Raw genomic sequence first — 21,506 nt, 5'->3', positions numbered from 1 at the left:
GGCTTGCTACAGTTTAGTTCTGCACTGTTTGTCTTGCCTAACCTTTCTGCAGAACAATCAGTCGGCAACCCACCGTTGATTAGGGCTCCCAGATATCATTTCGGCAAACTCTTCCCTGACAGTCCCAATTTCTGTCACTAAACAAAGCAGGTATTAAGTGAAACCTCAGGTGACTGCACTGCACCATGCAGTGACAGCATTTCTGGTAGTGTCCATCGCAGTTGTTAGACCAGAACCATGCCATCATTAGGTGATTTGCTCCTCCTGCCCTGATGCACTCACTTCCACTTCAATTTCTCTCAAATGTCCACCTCTCCCCATCTTTGCCCTTTTGATTGCCTCGTTCTGCCATTCCTGCTGCCCCCAACTGACCTTGCCATCTTCTTCACCCAGTTGGCAAAGCATGTCTGGTCTGGCCTTTCACAAGGCAGCTGCTGGCCATGTGAGGTCTTCCCAAGGCTTACATCAGTATTTTTTGTTTCCTTTGTAGAGTGAAATTTTGCAATAGCAATAGCAATAGCAATAGCAATAGTACTTCGACTTATGTACCGCTTCACAGTGCTTTACAGCCCTCTCTAAGCGATTTACAGAGTCAGCATATTGCCCCCAATAATCTGGGTCCTCATTTTATCAACCTAGGAAGGCTGGAAGGCTGAGTCAATCTTGAACTGGTCAGGATCAAACTCCTGGCTGTGGGCAAAGTTAACCTGCCGTATGGCAATATAACCACTGTGTCACCACAGCTCTTGAGGAGAAGTCATACCATGAGGAGTCATATGTTTCTGGCAGAATAAAATGAGATAAAAAACAACAAATTAATTAATTAATGCATACATACATACATCTATACATACATTTTGCCAAACAGTATCTTCCTTGGGTCTTCCCTAATTGCTTGAATTCCAGCAGAAAACTATTCAACAATAATTTAGCGGTATACAACCAAAATTAACAACATTTTGGAGAAGTTGTTTTCCTAAATTTGGAGCAAAGCAGTTGGCAAGGAGGTTTGTGGGGACGAATCTGGTTTATTTTGGTTTTATCTGTTTCCACTTTCCTTGTAGATTTCTCTGTGAACAGCTCTTAACCGTATTAATGATTAGAACTAATTTTACTTCTGTTTCTTTGTCTTCTCAGTTTAATTTGGTTTGTGGAGATTCCTGGAAACTAGATGTGTTTCAGTCGGCTGTGAATGGTGGGTTTCTGGTTGGATCTATATTCGCTGGCTACATAGCGGACAGGTCGGTACATCATTCAATTTTGTTAAAACTAAATATGAATAACAGAAAGTAAAAATTGGTGAAATGAAAAAATCTGTTCTGAAAGTGGGTGAAGAAAACTAAACTGCCTCCACTATAGTAGATAGAATTAAAAATAAGTGACAAGTTTATTTGGGATGCAACTGAAGTGAGACAATACTGAAAGGAATATTTTAGAGATTGGTTCCAGAATAATAGTGATTATGTCAAAGAATCAAGTTGAAACAAATGTGAGAATATTTTTGACTAAGAAAAAACTTTATGGAAAATTATAAAAGCTGTGAGAATGCCGAAAGCCGGGAAGGCTGCAAAAAAAAAATCATACATCAAAGTAATATTGAAATATGGATGTGGTTAGCTGATGGTGTATTTGTGCACTTATTCCTGCATCTATTTCTACTGGTTTGAAAAATGTTACTCCTAAAAATAACGGAAAAGTAAAAAGCATGAAAGCCAAAACTACAGAAGGATTTGTATGATGAAGGCTTGGAAATGGTGCACGGCAGCATTCTGACATAAGGATACAAGAGTGACAATCAGGGAAATGTAGGAAACACAGCATGGCTGTATCCTAGGCAGAAATTCTACGAAAGGATTTCTGCTCTTCGACAGATTACTGAGAAGTGTCTGAATATGATCAAGAAAGTGAGCCAATTTAGAGAAAGCCGATGGTAAAATGAATAAATAATACAGGTAGACCTTGGCTCCTGCCCACAATTGGGCCCAACATTTCTGTTGCTAAGTAAAACATTTATGAACTGAGTGCTGCCCCATTTTATGACCTTTCTTGCCACAGTTGTTAAGTGAATCACTGCAATTGTTAAGTTAATAACACGATTGTTAAGTGAACCTGGCATTGACTGTCAGAAGGTCACAGAAGGTGTTCGCATGACCCCAAGGCACCTCCATCGCCATAAAAATATGACTCAGTTGCCAAACATCTGACTTTTAATCATATGACCACAGGGATGCCACAGTGATTGTAAGAAAAATGGTCATAAATCACTTTTTTCAGTATTATTGTAACTTTGAACAGTCACTAAATGAACTGCTGTCACTCAAGACCTACTAGTATGGAATTTTTGTGAGATTATGGACTTGAAGTTTGATTGATGAATGCAACTACATGCGATATATGATTTAAAAAAAGCATTTGTGAGAATACATAAAATGCACAGGAGGTTAGATAAGTATCCTTGCCTATTTAATAAAAGCATAAGGAATGTTTGTGATGGTGATGAAGTAGATTGGTAGAGGATATGAATTCAGGCATATTGTGTATTGTGAGTCGAGACCTGAATGTTAATATATGAAACAAGGCAGACGGTTCTGAAAAGTAATGTACCAAAGACCAAGCTAATTATATTTTGACAAGAGAAATAGGTTTTACTTGTGCTAGCTTTTTGCAATTTATGAGAACATGTCTTCATATGTATATAAAAACTTATATAATATTGGTTTTTACAGCTGGTGTCAATCAACCAATGATGAGGTTTGGGCTGAATAAGCAGGTCTAGTTTTCTGGTGCTGCTGCTTATTTTGAAGGCACCAGCCACAGCTGCCTGCAAACATCAGGATGCCAGAAAACTGTACCCTGGCCATTCAATCCAGTGGTGAAATCCTCCACAGTTTGCCACCGGTTTGCTGCCCATGCATGTGTGATGCGCGCCAAGCGCGTGCTGCATGCGCACATGCACAGTGCACACGAAATGCATGCTGAATGCACGTGCATGCTCATTGCGTGCCAAATGCATGCTGCGCATGCATGTACAGTGTGCACCAAACGCGGGCTTTGCACGGAGAAAGGATGCTTAACAAGGTAAGTAGAACAGCAAGGGGGGAACAGCTGTGCTGCGCTATTTAGATTCGCTAGAAAGCAGAGTTTCCTGCTTTCTAGCAAATATAAATTGTGTGGCACAGCTGATCGTTGGAAATACCAGTTCGGACCAACCGGTAGCTTTTATCGCTACTGGTTCACCCAAACCGGTACAAACCGGAAGGATTTCATCACTGATTCAATCTGAAACTTCATTTCTGGTTGGTATTTGTATAAACTCATCCATACACTTATGCTTACACTCTCCATATAGGTGGTATATATGGGCATTTCTGGATACTTTATACTATACTTCTAACTAAACTGAAGAACTGAACATTTGATAATTTAAGTGAGTTTATGGAGCAAAGCTTAACTAAGTACAAAATATATGTTTTTTTTATTAGAGCTGTTTACCTTCAAAACTACAACATCAAACCAAATATAAGCCAGATGGTGTGCTAATATATTGTTATTACAGTTTGCTATCAATAATTATTTTAGACTTCCAAGTACAGGAAGTCCTCAACTTAACAACCACTCAATTAGTTATTATTCAAACTTACGATGGTGCTGAAAAAGGTGACTTATGACCAGTCCTTGCATTTATGACTGTTTCAGCATCTCTGTGGTCATTGGATCAAAATTTGGGAGCCTGGCAACTGCCATGTATTTACAATGATTACAGCAGATCACATCAGAGGTAGTATTCAGCAGGTACTGACCAGTTCTAAAGAACTGGTAGCGGAAATTTTGAGTAGTTCAGAGAACCGATAAATACCACCTCTGACTGGCCCTGCCCCCATCTATTTTCTGCCTCCCGAGTCCCAGCTGATTGGGAGGAAATGAGGATTTTGCAGTAACCTTCTCCTGGATTGGGGAAGCCATGCCAACCAAGCCATGCCACGCCCAGCAAGCCATGTACACAGAACCAGTAGTAAAATTTTTTGAATCCCAGTGACCTTCCCAGCTGGATTCTGACAAACAAGGTTAATGGGGGAAGGTGAATTCACTTACAAATCACACAATTCACTTAATAACTGCAGTGATTTGCTTCATGACAATGGCAAAAAAGTTTGGCCACAATTCACTTAAATTGCTTAATGACCATCTCAATTAGTAATGGAAGTTCCAGTTCCAATTGTGATGTAAGTTCAAGACTATTTATAAGATCTATTCCAGATGTATTGTAAAAGAGCAGAATAATGGACTAACCATATAACTACAGGTGAAGTGTTAATATAGATGAACATACATACCGCTATGAAGTTTGGAACACATCTACATGTAGAGTTGATGTCTTGCATATTTGCTAACTATTCTGACAGTCACAACTTAGGAAAATAATATTACAAGGAATTATCTGCAAAAAATCCCAATATTCTAAAATGAGATTTTTGATGGAGGTTTTTGATGGAGAGAATAAACAGAGATTAAAATCCAAACTTGGCTTGCAAAGACCTTGTACTACTGCTTTATATACCTGCTGCATACATACTTTATATACCTGCTGTATACATACTTGCTGCGTGACCTATTCCTTGTTAAAGTTTCGTAAAATTTGTTTAAAGCTTGTTAAAAAGACCAGTGCTAAAAACAAAACAAAAATGCTTTCCTCTGGATAAGGGGAAGAGAGGATAAACAAAATAAAGCTTTATTTATTTTTCTTTCCATGGTGCTTTGTTCTTGAATATTATGTTGTTTTCCAGTGCATGATTCTCAATGGGATTTATTAGTTTAGCTGAAAGCAACAGGGATTCCACCATAAGAAGCTAAAAATGTTCCCAGTGCCTCCTCTCACATTTCCTGCCAAAGCGGCACCATCCTTCTAGGCTTCTGCTTAAAAGCTTTTAAACTGTTATCCTGATAGTTAAATTTTCATCCAACTTTTTAAAATAAATGTATAATGAAATGTCCATTCATGCCAGCACGCTTTCAGGATAAGCAATTTTTTGCAAAGTGCAAAAAGGTGAGAAGCAAGAAGAAAATATCTATGGGGATTCTCAATCATTCAGGTCATGGTTGTCCCAAAGGTACTTCCCTCCCTCTCAAAAGGTAACTGGACTTTTTTTTCCCTTTGAAAATGTTTCATTTCTCATCCAAGTATGAGAGGGATACAACCAGTGGTGGGAGTCAGCCAGTTTGGGCCGGTTCAGGCGAACCGGTAGTTAAATTTCTGGGTGGCCCTGCCCCTTCTCACCCCACCCTTCCAGGAGTCCCCACGCACCTCTTTTTTGCTCCCAGGAGGCTGCAGGGAGGCCTACTAGGTCCAAAACGGGGTGTGGGGGGGGGCGGCCTGCCCTCCTGCATCCCATTTTCACTCCCAGGAGGCTTCAGGGAGGCCTCCTAGGCCCAAAATGGGGAGCGGAGCGCAATGCCCCCCCATGGCCTGTTTTTGCTCCCAAGTGGCTGCAGGGAGGCCTACTAGGCCTAAAACAGGGCACGGGGGGGCAGTGCCCCCCCCCGTGGCCCATTTTTGCTCCCAGGGGGGTGCAGGAGGCCAAATGCTGTCTGTAACACCCGCTGGCCATGCCCACCATGGCCACGCCCACGCAGCTGGTCATTAGGGCAGAGAACTGGTTGTTAAATTATTTGAATCCCCCCACTGGATACAACACCACCTATCTCCATTTACAATGGAGTCTTTTCAGCAGTCCCAAGAAAGTTCTATACCTATTTACACTCTGATTCAGGTAACCCTGAGGACGCAGACAAACCCACAAGTGGCCTCAATGACTCTCAAAGAGCTAACAACCAGATGACTGCAAAGAGGATAAATCCTTCCGTTCCCTGCCAGTCAGTCAGAACTGAAGAAAGTTCTTGGATGAGAAGTGAAACATTTCCAAAGAACAAAACAAGAAAGTCCAGTTGCTTTTTGGAAACAAGAAGAAAATACTATTTGTATTTGTAGTGACAAAGAAACATAATAGAAAGTGCTTCACATAGCTCTTTCTCCCTGCATTCCTATTTGTGGCAAACATTTTGTGAAATCAGGAATAGATGGCCCATCACCTTTATGAATACCAATGTAGCAACAGTAGAAATGGTAGAATTTCTATGTCACGATTTTTCATTTTTTGGTATTCCCCTCCCCCCAAATAAGGTGGCATTTGAATTGTAATTAAGGTGACAATTTTTTCCCATTTTACTCACAAATCTAAAAAAAAGGTCCTAATTATCTCCCGGATTTTAACCATTTGTGGGTAATGATTTAAGGATGAATTACTGCTGTTCCCACACTTCAAAGTCTATGTTATTGCTTTATTAAACCTATGGCAAACACAGTTTACATTGTTTCAACATTTATTTGATGGGGTTAAGGCAAGGCTTTCCTCTCCTTGTGCCAAACACTACTGGAGTCTCAGTTATTTATCTGTACTTTAAAACCATTGGTTAACAGCTTGAAAAAAAGAGCACGTGCTTGAGGAACAAACATTCATTCCTGCACAGACACATACATGTATACACTATGTCGGGGTGAAATCCAGCAGGTTCTAACAGGTTCTGGAGAACTGGTAGCGGAAATTTTTAGTAGTTCAGAGAAATGGCAAATACCACCTCTGGCTGGCCCCAGAGTGGGGTGGGAATGGAGATTTTGCAATATCCTTCCCCCAGGAGTGGGGAGGGAATGGGGATTTTGCAATATTCTTCCCCCAGGAGTGGAAAGGGAATGGGGATTTTGCAGTATCTTTCCCCTGGAGTGGGGTGGAAATGGAGATTTTGCAGTATCCTTCCCCTGCCATGTCTACCAAGCTACATCCACCAAGCCACGCCCACAGAACCGGTAGTAAAAAAAATTGGATTTCACCACTGCTATGTCCCTTTGACTGATGGGTATCAGGATTATTGAAATATTTTTTGCCTGCTCTTCCAGGCTTTGTAAAGTTTTACTATTCTTAAACCTGGTGAAGAAACAAAATAAAATTAGAGTGCAGATACAGTATAAATGTCTCATCAGAGAAGAAGAATACAAAACTGGGCCTACAATTCTTTATATTGAATTACCAACGCTTCTTTGGTGGGGGGCATTTTCCCCGCCGCCTTGAAAGAGGTGGTGGTGAGGCCCCTCCTTAAGAAGCCCTCCCTGGACCCAGCTGTATTAGCGAACTACCGTCCAGTCTCCAACCTTTGTTTCTTGGCGAAGGTTGTTGAGAGTGTGGTGGCATATCAGCTTCCTCAGCACCTGGAGGAAACTGTTTATCTGGACCCGTTCCAGTCCGGTTTCAGACCCGGGTACAGCACCGAGACGGCTTTGGTCGCGTTGGTGGATGACCTCTGGAGGGCTCGGGACAGGGGATGTTCCTCTGTCCTGGTCCTGTTAGATCTCTCAGCGGCTTTTGATACCATCGACCATGGTATCCTGCTGCGGCGGTTGGAGGGATTGGGAGTGGGAGGCACCGTTTATCGGTGGTTCTCCTCCTATCTCTCTAATCGTTCGCAGACAGTGTTGGCAGGGGGGCAGAGGTTGACCCCGAGGCGCCTCACTTGTGGTGTGCCGCAGGGGTCCGTTCTCTCGCCTCCCCTGTTCAACATCTATATGAAGCCGCTGGGTGAGGTTATCCATGGTTTCGGGGTGGATTATCATCTATACGCTGATGATACGCAGCTATACATTTCCACCCCGAACCACCCCAACGAAGCTGTTGAGGTAATGGGTCGGTGTCTCGAGGCCGTGTGGGTCTGGATGGGGAGGAACAGGCTCCAGCTCAACCCTTCCAAGACTGAGTGGCTCTGGGTTCCGGCGTCCCGGTACAGTCAGCTTACGCCATCGCTGACTGTGGGGGGGGGGAAATACTGACCCCCAGGGGAAGGGTGCGCAACTTAGGCATTCTCCTGGACGATCGGCTGTCCCTAGAAGAAACTTGACGGCCGTCGCCAGGGGAGCATTTTATCAGGTTCACCTGATTCGCCAGTTGCGCCCCTTTCTTATTTCTTATTTTTTTTTTTTTTAAATTTTTTTATTATTTTTTTTTTGCAACAAACAAACAAAAAGAAAATACATTATTACACCCTTGTGCTATACATAAAAGGAAGATTTGGGTCTTCGGATATATCCTCATGATTGCCAAAATCCACGTTCTCAAGGTACAGGTACTGAAGCGTCCAATGTTCCAAGCGCAAAGTCCACAAATGGTTTCCAAGTCTTCCAGAAAATATCTTCTTTATACACACCACTTCTAATTTTAATATCACATGTCATTTTATCATTTAAAGCTAATTTCCACATTTCAGAATTCCACTCTTCTATTCTAAAAATCACATCTAGTTTCCAATATCTAGCTATTATAATTCTACCTATTATAATCATAATTCTAATCAATTCTTTTTCATATTTTGTTAATTCTATTTCCTTAATTACCAACAATAATATAGTTTCCACTCTCAATGTTATTACTTTCCCCATCATTTCAAATATCATTTTCTCCAATTGTTGCCAAAACTTTTTAACCTTATCACAATTATACCACATATGTTCATAAGTCCCCAATTCCAACTCACATCTCCAACATTTTTACTAGTTTTTTATCCATTTGTGACAATCTTACTGAGTCAAATACCATTTCCAAACAACTTTATAATTGTGCTCTTTAATCCTTATAGATAAAGTTCTCATAATTCTACTCTTCCAATTCACATTCCAATCTGATTCTGGTATTTCAATATTAAGATCTTTTTCCCAATTTGTCCTCATCACTCTTTGTAATTTTTCATCAGAATTTATAATCTTATAAACCCTACTAACGAGTCCCTTTAGCCCAATTTCATCTTTCATAATCCGAGATACTAAATATTCAAATTCAGTTTCACATCTATTTATCGAATAATTTTCCTTTAGTTTTTTGTCCATTTTTCTATCTGTATTTTTCAAACCAACTTAACCCTAATTTTTCAATAATTTCTTTATTCCTCCTTTCATTTCCCATAACTTTTATCCAATCTTTAATAATTTCTATATTTTCCTCTTTAATCACTTCATTACGTTTTATATTATTTTTAATCGCCAAATTCCAGTTGTCTCCCCAAAAGATTATATCCGAATTAAAATTTTAACAAATTTGTTCCACATTTTACTTAATCCTTTAACCAATAACTTCTACTTACACATTTTAAATTTGCTTTATCTAAAACCACCTTGATCCAAATTTCTATATCCCTTAACTCTAAATCTCTCCAATAATTATCTTCACCTTTAAGTATTTTTACCACTATCCGGATACCATACGCACAGTAATAATTAAATAATTTGGGGATTCCTAATCCACCTTCCTTTTGATTTTGATACCACATCTTCTTCACTAATCTGGGTCTTTTGCTACCATTGCAAAATTTATCCAGTTTTTTCTGATATCCTTCAATATCTTTCTCTGTCAGATTTAGTGGTAGCATCTCGAATAAAAAGTTGAACTTGGGCAGCATCATCTTACACATTGCAATTCTACCAAACCAAGACAACTTTAAAATTTTATATTTATCTATCTTCTTCTCAATTTCGGTAATCACCACATCATAATTAAGTTTTTTCAATTCTTTAACCTTAAGTGAAAGCACTATACCCAAATATTTCAATGTGTTTTTAATCCTTATCCCAAATTGCTCTTGCATATTCTCAGACTCATTACCATTACTATCCATCAATAATTCTGACTTTGACCAATTTACTTTCAATCCTGTCATTTCTTCAAATTCTATCAAATGCTTATATATCTTTTCCAAATCTTTCTCTACATTTTTCAAAATAATTAAAGTATCATCCGATACAAATTTATCTTATACCCTTATATCCTTCTAATTCTTCATCTTTTCTATCATTTTGTCAATATTTCCATAGCCAATAAAAATAATGTTGGGGACAGGGACATCCTTGTCTCGTACCAGCTTCTAATTTTATCTCTTCAGTTAATATTCCATTCACCTTCACTCTTGCACTGCTCTTTTGGTACAATTTTGAAATAACATGTATAAACTTATTACCAAAGCCTAAAGCCTCCACAATTACTTTAATTGTTTCCCATTGTACAGAATCAAAAGCTTTAAAAATATCCAATGATACTATACCAATTTTATCACCATTATATTCAGCTACATCTATAATATTTAATACTCTTCTAACAATATCACTCATGTATCTACCCTTCACAAAGCCTACTTGATTATAACTTATATATCTATCTATAAATCTATTTAATCTATTACTTATAATAGCAGTAAATATCTTTGCATCCTGATTAATTAAAGAAATGGGCCGATAGGACTCAATCCTTTCTAAATCTTTATCTGGATTAGGAATTAGGATATCACCGTTCTATTCCATGACGAAGGTACTTCCCCACCATGTAATATTCCATTGAATAATTTTTGCAGTCTTGGTATTATTAATTCTTTAAATTCTTTATAAAACTCAACAGGTAATCCATCCTCACCTGGAGCTTTCCCTAATTTTAATTTTTGTATTATTCCATTAATCTCATCTTGTGTTATATCTTCTTCCATCAATTCCTTATATGTTTGATCAATTTTCACCACATACTTTTCTAAATAACTCTGCAATTTTCCCCGATTAATTAATTCTTTGAATATAGATTCTGAAAAAGTTTCTAACCACTTCACATTTCTCTAATTTTTATAACATCTTATACCTCTATCATCTATCAAAACTCCAATTTCTCTCTTCTCTTTTATCTTTCGCCATCTTTGCCAATAATTTAGAATTTCTATTACTAAATTCAAAAATTCCTATTTAAAAATCTCAAATTTCTTTTACTAACTCTGTATCTTCTTCTATCATTTTATTTCTTAACATATTAAGCTCCTGAAGAATTTTTTTCTTTAGTAAGCAAAATTGATTTTCCAATTCTTTAATCTTATTTTTATCTCTTTCCATTTTAATTTTATAATTTTTATATTTCCTACTTGATAATTTAATACTCTCCCCTCTAAACACCGCTTTCATCGCATCCCAAACAATTTCAAATTTAACCTCCCCGTTATCATTTAATCTCCAACTTTCCTCCAATTTTTTAAGTATCCATTTTTTATCCTTTTCATTTTTATACAATTTCTCGTCATATCTCCAATAGCTTCTTTTTTTCTCAAAATTAAAATCTAAGTCCACCATAACTTCTGCATGATCAGGATCTTTAAATTCCCACATCTACCTTATCCACATTATTCAACAAATCTTTAGAAAGAAAAATATAATCAATTCTAGAATATGTATTATATATCTTAGAAAAAAAAGTGTATACTCTCTCAATTCCTTTAACCTCTCTCCACACATCAACCACGCCGTTTCGAAGCATCCACATATTTAAAATCCCCATTTATTTGCTCCTCCACAGCGGTGGGATTAGTACTGTCTATTTTATCTCTGATTAATTAAAATCCCCAGCCACAATTACTTTCCTACACTTTCATTCTCCAAAATTTTGTTATTTTTCAAGAAATTCTCTTTGTTTTCATTCGTAAATATAAATTAACAAGTGTCACTTTTTCCTCATTAAGATTTCCAACAATTATTACATATCTTCCATCTTCATCCAAAATTACCTTATGTTTTTCAAAGTACACCCTATCTGATATCAGTGTTGCAACTCCTCTAGCTTTTGAAGTTCCAAATGCTTTTTCATATATTTGCATACCTTTTATATACATTCTATTTGAATCTTCAGATTTCTGATGAGTTTCTTGTAAAAATAAAATGTCTGGTAAATCCCTTTTAATCTTAAGCTCCAATCTTCTTCTTTTAATCTGATTCCCTGTACCCTTCACATTCCATGACATTATTTTTATAACTCCCATTTAAAATATAAATTTTTTAATCCTATCCCCGCATCTTCCTTTCTGTGCCCCCCACCACCCGACATTAAACTACCATATAAACAACAATAAGAAAACAAAAAAAAAAACAAAAAACAAAACAAACAATCTTCTTCCCCCACATCCTCATCGGTTTCGCCTCTATAAAGAGAATGGGGGAGAGGGGACGTGCCAATGCCCGGGCACTTCTTTCGGCTGTCTATTTAAATTCATCACTCAAAAAAAGATAGCGATGACCGCATTCAGCTTCATATTTTCCAAGACTCTTATCTGCTTCTTCTCCTACTGTATCCTCACGACTCTTCTTCTGTTCAACCAACACAGGTGATATTTCTTTCCTCTTTAACCCTTTGAGTCTTGCCTCCAATAGCCCCTTTTTCTTCTTCTGAGATTGATGTTTCCACGTATGTTCCACCCATCTGAAGCATTTGATCTTTTATCTCCATTAAATCCTCCATCTCAATCAGTCCAAGCTCCGTAAATATAATAATGCATCTATATCTGGGGTGATTGTACGATCCTTCCTTTATAAAAAATTTCAATTGTTGTGGTGGCCTCAATTGTATTTAATTCCATTATCTCTCAAAACTTTTGTAATTGGTTTTAAAAAATCTCCATGCCCTTTCTTCTCTTGATATATCCGGGAAGACTTGAATAGTCTTCCTTCAAACTCAAAGCATCTCCCAACTCTCTTAACTTGGCCATAACTTCCAACTTATCACCAAGATTTGCGAACCTGACAAGCACATTCCTGTTAGAACCATTTTGCCTTCTATATCCAATTCTAAAACACTTGCCAGGTCTGCTATTGTGAACGTAAGTTGCGTATCCAAATCATTAATCCATTTCAAAACCCGCTGTTTCAATTTATCTTCCTTTCTTCCGAGATTCCTCTGATAACAAAATTATATTTCCTCATCTCTTCTTCCAAAAGACAAATTCTCTTATCTTGCTGCTCATTTTATAAAATATTTTGCCAATTTGCCGATCTACTTTTGCCTCATGCACATGCAGCTGCTCCATTTCATCTTTAATCATTGTCATTTCCTCTTTTGTTTAGCAAAGTTATCATCCATATCTTGCTTTAAATTTTGCACTTGGATGTCAGTTTAAATGTCAAATTATCTATACGCTCTGATAGTGCTGCTATTTTTCCCCAATTTTATTTAAAGCTGCAGCAATTTGCTGCGTTCTGAAAGTTGTTGAGTCATTTTGAAAAAACAAAACCAAAAAATTTCTCAAACTGGGATTCCAATTTTTCAAAGAGTCTTAGTGAAGATCAAAGGACAGCAGTCAAACCAATTTTACAGAGGGTCTTGATGAAGATCAAGGGACGGCAATCTTTTAATTGAAGCGAAACGGCTTATTTGCACTCGTTAGTAGCTTATCAGTAACTTACGAGTCATATTCACTCCACAAAGAAACACAATTACCTCACAGCTTAATCAGCGCCATTTTTTCTCCACGTCGGCAGAGAGAAAAAACAAACAAACCAGCTTGAACTTCAAAACAAAGTCCTTTTTTTGTTTTCTGTAATATAAACAAGCTATTAATTTCCTCTCAAAAGAAAAATAATAAAAAAATTATCCACCTAATAAAATCTTCTTCAGCCAATCAGCCAGTCAGTCCAGCACAAAAGATCGATCTCTTCAATTAAAATTCTTCTCATTAACAAATTCAGTCTTTGATATTCCTTAGCCTCAGCATTTAACACAGAACACGATAATTATAATAAGGAAAGCAAAAGACAGCAATTTATTCCAAACTCCTTGTGTCTGCCAGTTCGGTCATCCCACGCAGTAAAAACTCCTTAATTCAAGCAGTTTCAGATGACCTACCAGTTTTAAATTCAGTCTGCTGGGCTATTAACACTTCCACTTCATGATTTATTAACTTTCATCCATAACGGTGCATTCCAAACAGCATTAATCCTCATAAATCTTCATTATTAAGCCCTGTGAAGTGAAGGAAAGGTCCTTACCCCACCACGGTCATGGCCACGCCCCCTGCGCCCCTTTCTTAATCAGGACTCCTTACGCACAGTCACTCATGCCCTCGTCACTTCCCGCCTGGACTATTGCAATGCTCTCTACATGGGGCTTCCCTTGAAGAGCACCAGGAGGCTCCAGCTAGTCCAGAATGTGGCCGCGCGGGTGATAGAGGGGGCACCACGTTGCTCCCATATAACACCCATCCTGTGCAGCCTGCACTGGCTGCCGATAGCTTTCCGGGTGCAATTCAAGGTGCTGATTACCCCCTTTAAAGCGCTCCATGGCTTAGGACCGGGGTATTTGCGAGACCGCCTTCTGCCACCGATTGCCTCCCAACGACCTGTGCGCTCCCACAGAGCGGGCCTCCTCAGGGTGCCGTCGACCAAACAATGTAGGTTGGCAGCCCCCAGGGAGAGGGCCTTCTCTGTGGCAGCACCAGCACTATGGAACGAGTTACCTCCAGGGTTACGCCAACTACCCGACCTCCGGGCCTTCAAGCGTGAACTAAAGACTTTATTATTTCACCGAGTGGGACTAGCCTAAGAATGTATTTTAGCGAAATTTTAATGGGTTTTTAATTGTTCTTCGGCCGTTTTAGTGATTCGACCACTAAATATTTGTTTTTAAATTGTTTTTAAATAGTGTTGATTTATTATATTTATATCATAGTGTTATGTGTATTTTAATATTGGCTGTACACCGCCCTGAGTCCTTCGGGAGATGGTGCGGTATATAAACATAATTATAAATAAATAAATAAATAAATATTGCGTAAACATTGCCACCTTGTGTTCAGATTCACTACTGTTAATTGAACACCATGATGCAGGCTGCTTACTATTGCTGAAGAAAAACATTTATTCCTTTAGGCAAGGGTGTTCTGCTAGTGGTTTTGTCAGTCGAGGCAGGGATGGATTCATCATAATCCATTTTTATTCATGGTGTTCAAGAAAATTCTTAGTAACTCAAAACTTTAGTTCAGAACAGTACATTAATCTAAAATGGAGCTGGGAAGTATAGGATTCAGTGTGTTGTGGGAGGCTAGTTGTAACCTTTTTTTTTTTTTGTAAATACTTTTTATTTTTTTAAAAAACAACAACAAGACATAACAAACACTAACATAAAACATATACTCCTTCTTTACATCAGTTTCGTATCAGTATTCCTCTATTATTTACATTTTTCCCCTCTCGTTTTCTTTAATTATACTTATCTTTTTTTGTCCCATTACTTCTTATTTCTGTATATATTCCATTATACCTATCATTATAACAATTCATTTCCTTTCATGCACTACCCTTTGTGTGTGTGTGTGTGTGTGTATGTGGGACCTTTTCCCCTTTTTCATCATTTACCATTTCTAATTTCTATCCAATTATAGCATTTATTCCATACTATATAATATTCCATATCTTCCTTTTCTTTTATCTCCGTCGTTAATTTATCCATCTCAGCACAGTCCATAATTTTCCTTATCACTTTCTCTAATAATCTTAGCAGGTTGTATGAATTATAAATCATTGCAAACCATATGTGCCTAATTTAGTTGGGCAGAGTATTTTATACAAGCAGAGCAAATTTGAATCTGGGTTTAAGGTTTAGATCAGGGGTAGTCAACCTTTTTATACCTACCGCCCACTTTTGTATCTCTGTTAGTAGTAAAGTTTTCTAACTGCCCACCGGTTCCACAGTAATGCGCCATGTATCGTCTGCGCATGCCTCTCGTGCATCATGGATTGGGTTGGGGGGGGGCGCCGGCTACCAGCTCTGCTTGTCTGTTACATCTGGGTGGTGTAGGGGGAGATGCGTGACCTATTCTGGGATGAGGCTCTTTTATTTGCAGTCCCACTATAGCGCCATTTAGTTTCACTTACGTAACGTGAACTAAACTTATGCACGGACGATACAAATAGTGTATTTTCAGAAATTTAAATTGACACGGGGAATTTTATGAAAACCTAATGAAAATGTTTTTAAATAATGCTATGAAAATTTTTCAAAAAGTTAATTAAATTAAAAAAAAGGAAAGTGCTTCAGTATCAGATAAAACCCCTACCGCCCACCATGAAAGCTGGATCGCCCACTAGTGGGCACTAGGGACCAGGTTGACTACCACTGGTTTAGATGTTGTGTGAACTCAGGCAGCACGGATGAACCTAGAAAAAGCTAAACAAATTTAATACAATGAGACAGTTGGAAGATACCTTACAAGTCCTACTCACGGCAGAATAGGTAGTCTTTGAGTTACAATAGTTTGTTTAGTGACCATTCAAGTTACAATAACACTGAAAAAAGTGACGTAGGACCATTTTTCACACCATGTGAGAAATGACCATTGCAGCATCCCCATGGTCACAAGATTTACATTTGGATGCTTGACAATTGGTTCATATTTATGACAGTTGGGGTGTCCTGGGGTCATCTGATCACTTTTTGCAACCTTCAGGCAAGGAAGTCAATTTGGAAAGACAAATTCACTTAAAAACCATGATACTAACCACTCTAGTGATTCACTTAACAATTGTGCCAATAAAAGTCATAAAATGGGGCAAAACTCGCTTAACAAATTTCTCACTCAGCAACATACATTTGGACTTCAATTGCGGTCATAAGTCAAGGACAAACTATACCACTAGGGCAGCTTAAGCATATGCTTCAGCATATGATTTTCCATGTATCTTTCTGAGCATGTGTATCTATTGCTTCTCTTAATGCAGATTTGGACGAAAAGTAAGCCTTTTAATTTCTGTCCTGGTAACTGCAATCTCTGGAGTACTAGTTGCCTTCTCACCAAACTACTTATGGTCTGTGATATTTCGTTTCATCCAAGGCCTGTTCAGCAAGGGCAGCTGGGTGGCAGGTTACAGTTTGCGTAAGTATGACACTTTCCTACAGATTGGTATTCTGCGAGAGGACAGAATCTAACGTATTAGTGGAACTCATTTAACTCTTTTGAAAGATTAAAAAGAGAGTTAATCTTTAACACTGTTTCCTAAATTAGTAGTAATCAAGTCCAACTTGGACTTGATTACTACTGGCTCAGTGGCTAAAATGCTGAGTTTGTCGATCGAAAGTTTAGCAGTTCATCGGTTCGAATCCCTAGTGCCGCGTAACAGGGTGAGCTCCCATTACTTGTCCCAGCTTCTGCCAACCTAGCAGTTTGAAAGCATGTAAAAATGCTAGTAGAAAAATAGGGACCACTTTTGGTGGGAAGGTAACAGCATTCCATGGCCCTTTGGCACTGAGTCATGCCAGCCACATGACCACGGAGGCGTCTTTGGACAGCGCTGGCTTGTCGGCTTTGAAACAGGGATGAGCACTGCCCCCTAGAGTCGGGAACGAGTAACACATATGTGCGAGGGGAACCTTTACCTTTACCTAAGTCCAACTCTAATAAATCAAACCTATTCTTGAAACTCAAAACTGAAGTTTTGAATAAATTTAATAATTCCAGGAAAAAGATGTCTCTGAAACTTTAATAAATCATTTTACATTAGCTTAAAACAAAGGTAAAGGTTTCCCCTGTCCAATCATGTCTGATTTTAGGGGGCAGCAGTGCTCATCTACGTTTCTTAGTTGAGGGAGCCAGCATTTTCCAAAGACTTATTTATTTATTTTATTTATTTATTTATTTTGTCACAGCAATATATATAGGAATCATACAAAAAAGATTATATAGTATATAAACATATATATGAGTAAATATTAGGAGGTATAAGCATATATATATATATATATATATATATATATATATATATATATATATATATATATATATATATATATATATATATATATATATATATATATGTTTTCTGAGGTTTTCACGGTGTTTGTATATAGGTCTTTGGTTGTTCGGGTTTTCTCCCGTGTAAAATTGGAAGTGTCTTGGCGGCGTTTCGAAGTCTCATTCGTCATCTTCAGGCTTCAGCTTCAGTGCTTCTGGGAGCAATGTGTGATCGCAGCTATTTCTTCCTTTTAACTGCTAGTGGGGTTTGAACTGATTGGGTGGGAGCTTGGCTGTGCTCTGATTGGATGGGGTTTTCTGTGCTCTGATTGGCTGGGGTGTGTCCTGTGTTGGTGGGGGCTTGGTTGTGCTCAGTCTAATCTGTGCTGCAGGGGATTTGAGCTGGTGAGCTGCACTGCTGCTGTTTGGCCGTGTTCGTGGTCGTGCTACATCTTCGTAGTGGGTGTCAGTCTGCTGCATGTATGGATTGGAGGGGTTTGAAGTGGCTAATGTTGCAGCTGCGGTCTGGCTTCTGGTCCTTGGTCGTGCTTCCTGATCAGTGTGGGTTTGGGTGTGCTTTCTGGGTGGATGTGTGGTGGTGACATCCTGTGGACCTCGTGAGTGTGGGTCTGGTGTCATTCCTCGTGTTAGGGACACGTTTGTCAATAAGGGCAGGTTTCCAAATGGCTGGTAGGCGGAGGTATCATCTCGTTTGTTCATGCTGTGTGGGCGTTTTCTATCTCGATGGCTTCTCTGATTATTCTGTTGTTAAAGTGTTCAGTTTTGGCGATAGTTCTGGTCTTTTAAAGTCAATATCGTGTCCTGTGACTTTAAAGTGTTGGACCAGGAAGAAGTTGGTTCCTCTTTTTGAATGAGTTCTTGTGTTCTTCAATCGTGCACTTATTCTTCTGTTGGTTTGTCCAATGTATGTGGTGGGGCAGGCGGTGCATGGGATTTCATATACTCCTTGATTTTCTAACTCAATTTTGTCTTTGGGGTTTCTTAGGATGGTGGATATTTTTTGGTTTGTGCAGAATGTTGTCTTGATGTTATGTTTGTGGAGGATCTTGCTGATTCTGTCTGTGGTGCCTTTTATATATGGGAGGAGGGCTGTGCCATTTTCTTGCTCTCTGTCTTGGGTTTTAGTGGGGGTTCTTTTGGATTAGTTTGGTAATTTTATTTCTCTGGAATCCATTGGATGTTAGTACGTTTGTGAGAGTGTGTAGTTCGGTTTTTAGGTGTTGTTCGTCAGCTAAGCATTTTGTTCTAGAGATGAGTGTCTTGGCTACGGAGTTGATCTGTGCTGGGTGGTGGTGTGAGAGTGCATGCAGATAGCGGTTTGTGTGTGTTTTCTTCTGGTAGATGGTGTGTCCTAGGGAGCCATTGGGTTTCTTGTAGACTAAGACATCTAGGAAGGGAAGTTGGTTGTTAACTTCTGTTTCCATGGTGAACTGTATTTTAGGGTGTAGGCTATTGAGGTGTGTGAGGAAGTTTTCAAGTTTTTCTTTCCCGTGTGGCCAGATTATGAAGGTGTCGTCTACGTATCTGGATTCCAGAGAAATAAAATTACCAAACTAATCCAAAAAGAACCCCCCACTAAAACCCAAGACAGAGAGCAAGAAAATGGCACAGCCCTCCTCCCATATATAAAAGGCACCACAGACAGAATCAGCAAGATCCTCCACAAACATAACATCAAGACAGCATTCTGCACAAACCAAAAAATATCCACCATCCTAAGAAACCCCAAAGACAAAATTGAGTTAGAAAATCAAGGAGTATATGAAATCCCATGCACCGCCTGCCCCACCACATACATTGGACAAACCAACAGAAGAATAAGTGCACGCATTGAAGAACACAAGAACTCATTCAAAAAGAGGAACTAACTTCTTCCTGGTCCAACACTTTAAAGTCACAGGACACGATATTGACTTTAAAAGACCAGAACTATCGCCAAAACTGAACACTTTAACAACAGAATAATCAGAGAAGCCATCGAGATAGAAAACGCCCACACAGCATGAACAAACGAGATGATACCTCCGCCTACCAGCCATTTGGAAACCTGCCCTTATTGACAAAGCGTGTCCCTAACACGAGGAATGACACCAGACCCACACTCACGAGGTCCACACAGGATGTCACCACCACACATCCACCCAGAAAGCACACCCAAACCCACACTGATCAGGAAGCACGACCAAGGACCAGAAGCCAGACCGCAGCTGCAACATTAGCCACTTCAAACCCTCCAATCCATACATGCAGCAGACTGACACCCACTACGAAGATGTAGCACGACCACGAACACGAAGCCAAACAGCAGCAGTGCAGCTCACCAGCTCAAATCCCCTGCAGCACAGATTAGACTGAGCACAACCAAGCCCCCACCAACACAGGACACACCCCAGCCAATCAGAGCACAGAAAACCCCAGCCAATCAGAGCACAGCCAAGCTCCCACCCAATCAGTTCAAACCCCACTAGCAGTTAAAAGGAAGAAATAGCTGCGATCACACATTGCTCCCAGAAGCACGGCTGAAGCCTGAAGATGACGAATGAGACTTCACGAAACGTCGCCAAGACACTTCCAATTTTACGGAGAAAACCCGAACAACCAAAGACCTATATATATATATATATATATATATATATATATATATATATATATATATATATATATATATATATATATATATATAATGTTTTCTGAGGTTTTCACGGTGTTTGTATGTAGGTCTTTGGTTGTTCGGGTTTTCTCCGTGTAAAATTGGAAATGTCTTGGCGACTCTCATTCGTCATCTTCAGGCTTCAACCGTGCTTCGTGCTTTTGCTCCCAGAAGCAAGCTGAAGCCTGAAGATGATGAATGAGACTTCGAAACGTCGCCAAGACACTTCCAATTTTACACGGAGAAAACCCGAACAACCAAAGACCTATATATATATATATATATATATATATATATATATATATATATATATATATATATATATATATATATATATATATATAATGTTTTCTGAGGTTTTCACGGTGTTTGTATGTAGGTCTTTGGTTGTTCGGGTTTTCTCCGTGTAAAATTGGAAATGTCTTGGCGACTCTCATTCGTCATCTTCAGGCTTCAGCTTCGTGCTTCGTGCTTTTGCTCCCAGAAGCACGAAGCTGAAGCCTGAAGATGATGAATGAGACTTCGTTGAAACGTCGCCAAGACACTTCCAATTTTACATGGGAGAAAACCCGAACAACCAAAGACCTACACACACACACACACACACACACACACACACACACACACACACACACACACATATATATGAAGAAGAAAAAGAAAAACAATAGGACAGGAACGGTAGGCACGTTTGTGCTCTTATGCACGCCCCTTATTATTATTATTATTACTTCCATGGTCATGTGATCATGTGGCCAGCATGACGATATGCCAAGGAACATGGAACTCTGTTATCTTTCCACCAAAGTAGGAAGTATTTATCTATTCGAGAAGTATTTGCAGGCTTTTGAACTGCTAGTTGGCTAAATTGGCGGGAGCTGGGGCAAAAATGGGAGCTCACCCCTTCATGTGGTACTTAGGTCTTAAACTGCCAACCTTTTGCAGCCTTATTAATTTGTGATACTTTTGCTACAATTAATATACTAAAGTTAAAGGCTTTCTTCTCATGACCAGATTAAATTAAATCTATCCAAGTCTTGAGTCAGCAGGGTGATCTACCAGCATGAAAGCTGCTGTTCCTGCCACAATCCCAGTGCCAAAACCCAGCGCTGTTCCCATTGAATGTCTTCAGGACACATTAGGGACAAGGAATGATAGGTTTCTCCAGGCTTGTTTCCCTCCTTTTTTTTTATTATTTACATTTATATCCCGCCCTTCTCCGAAG

At 39.1% G+C, this 21,506-nt stretch overlaps 1 protein-coding gene across 1 annotated transcript in view; it reads left to right on the top strand.

Annotated features, from left to right (window-relative positions):
- Nucleotides 1-21,506, top strand: part of LOC131190840 (solute carrier family 22 member 2-like) — a 45,237-nt gene that overhangs the window by 2,507 nt on the left and 21,224 nt on the right. The window contains exons 2-3 of the mRNA XM_058168281.1: nucleotides 1,138-1,241; nucleotides 16,601-16,755. Of these exons, the coding sequence (XP_058024264.1) occupies nucleotides 1,138-1,241; nucleotides 16,601-16,755 (259 nt within the window). The remainder of the gene's footprint in view (nucleotides 1-1,137; nucleotides 1,242-16,600; nucleotides 16,756-21,506) is intronic.

The sequence above is a fragment of the Ahaetulla prasina genome, chromosome 1 (assembly GCF_028640845.1).
Source record: "Ahaetulla prasina isolate Xishuangbanna chromosome 1, ASM2864084v1, whole genome shotgun sequence".
Taxonomy (NCBI): Eukaryota; Metazoa; Chordata; class Lepidosauria; order Squamata; family Colubridae; genus Ahaetulla; species Ahaetulla prasina.
Note: the sequence above shows the minus strand (reverse complement) of the source record. Positions and strands in the feature narration are given on the sequence as shown.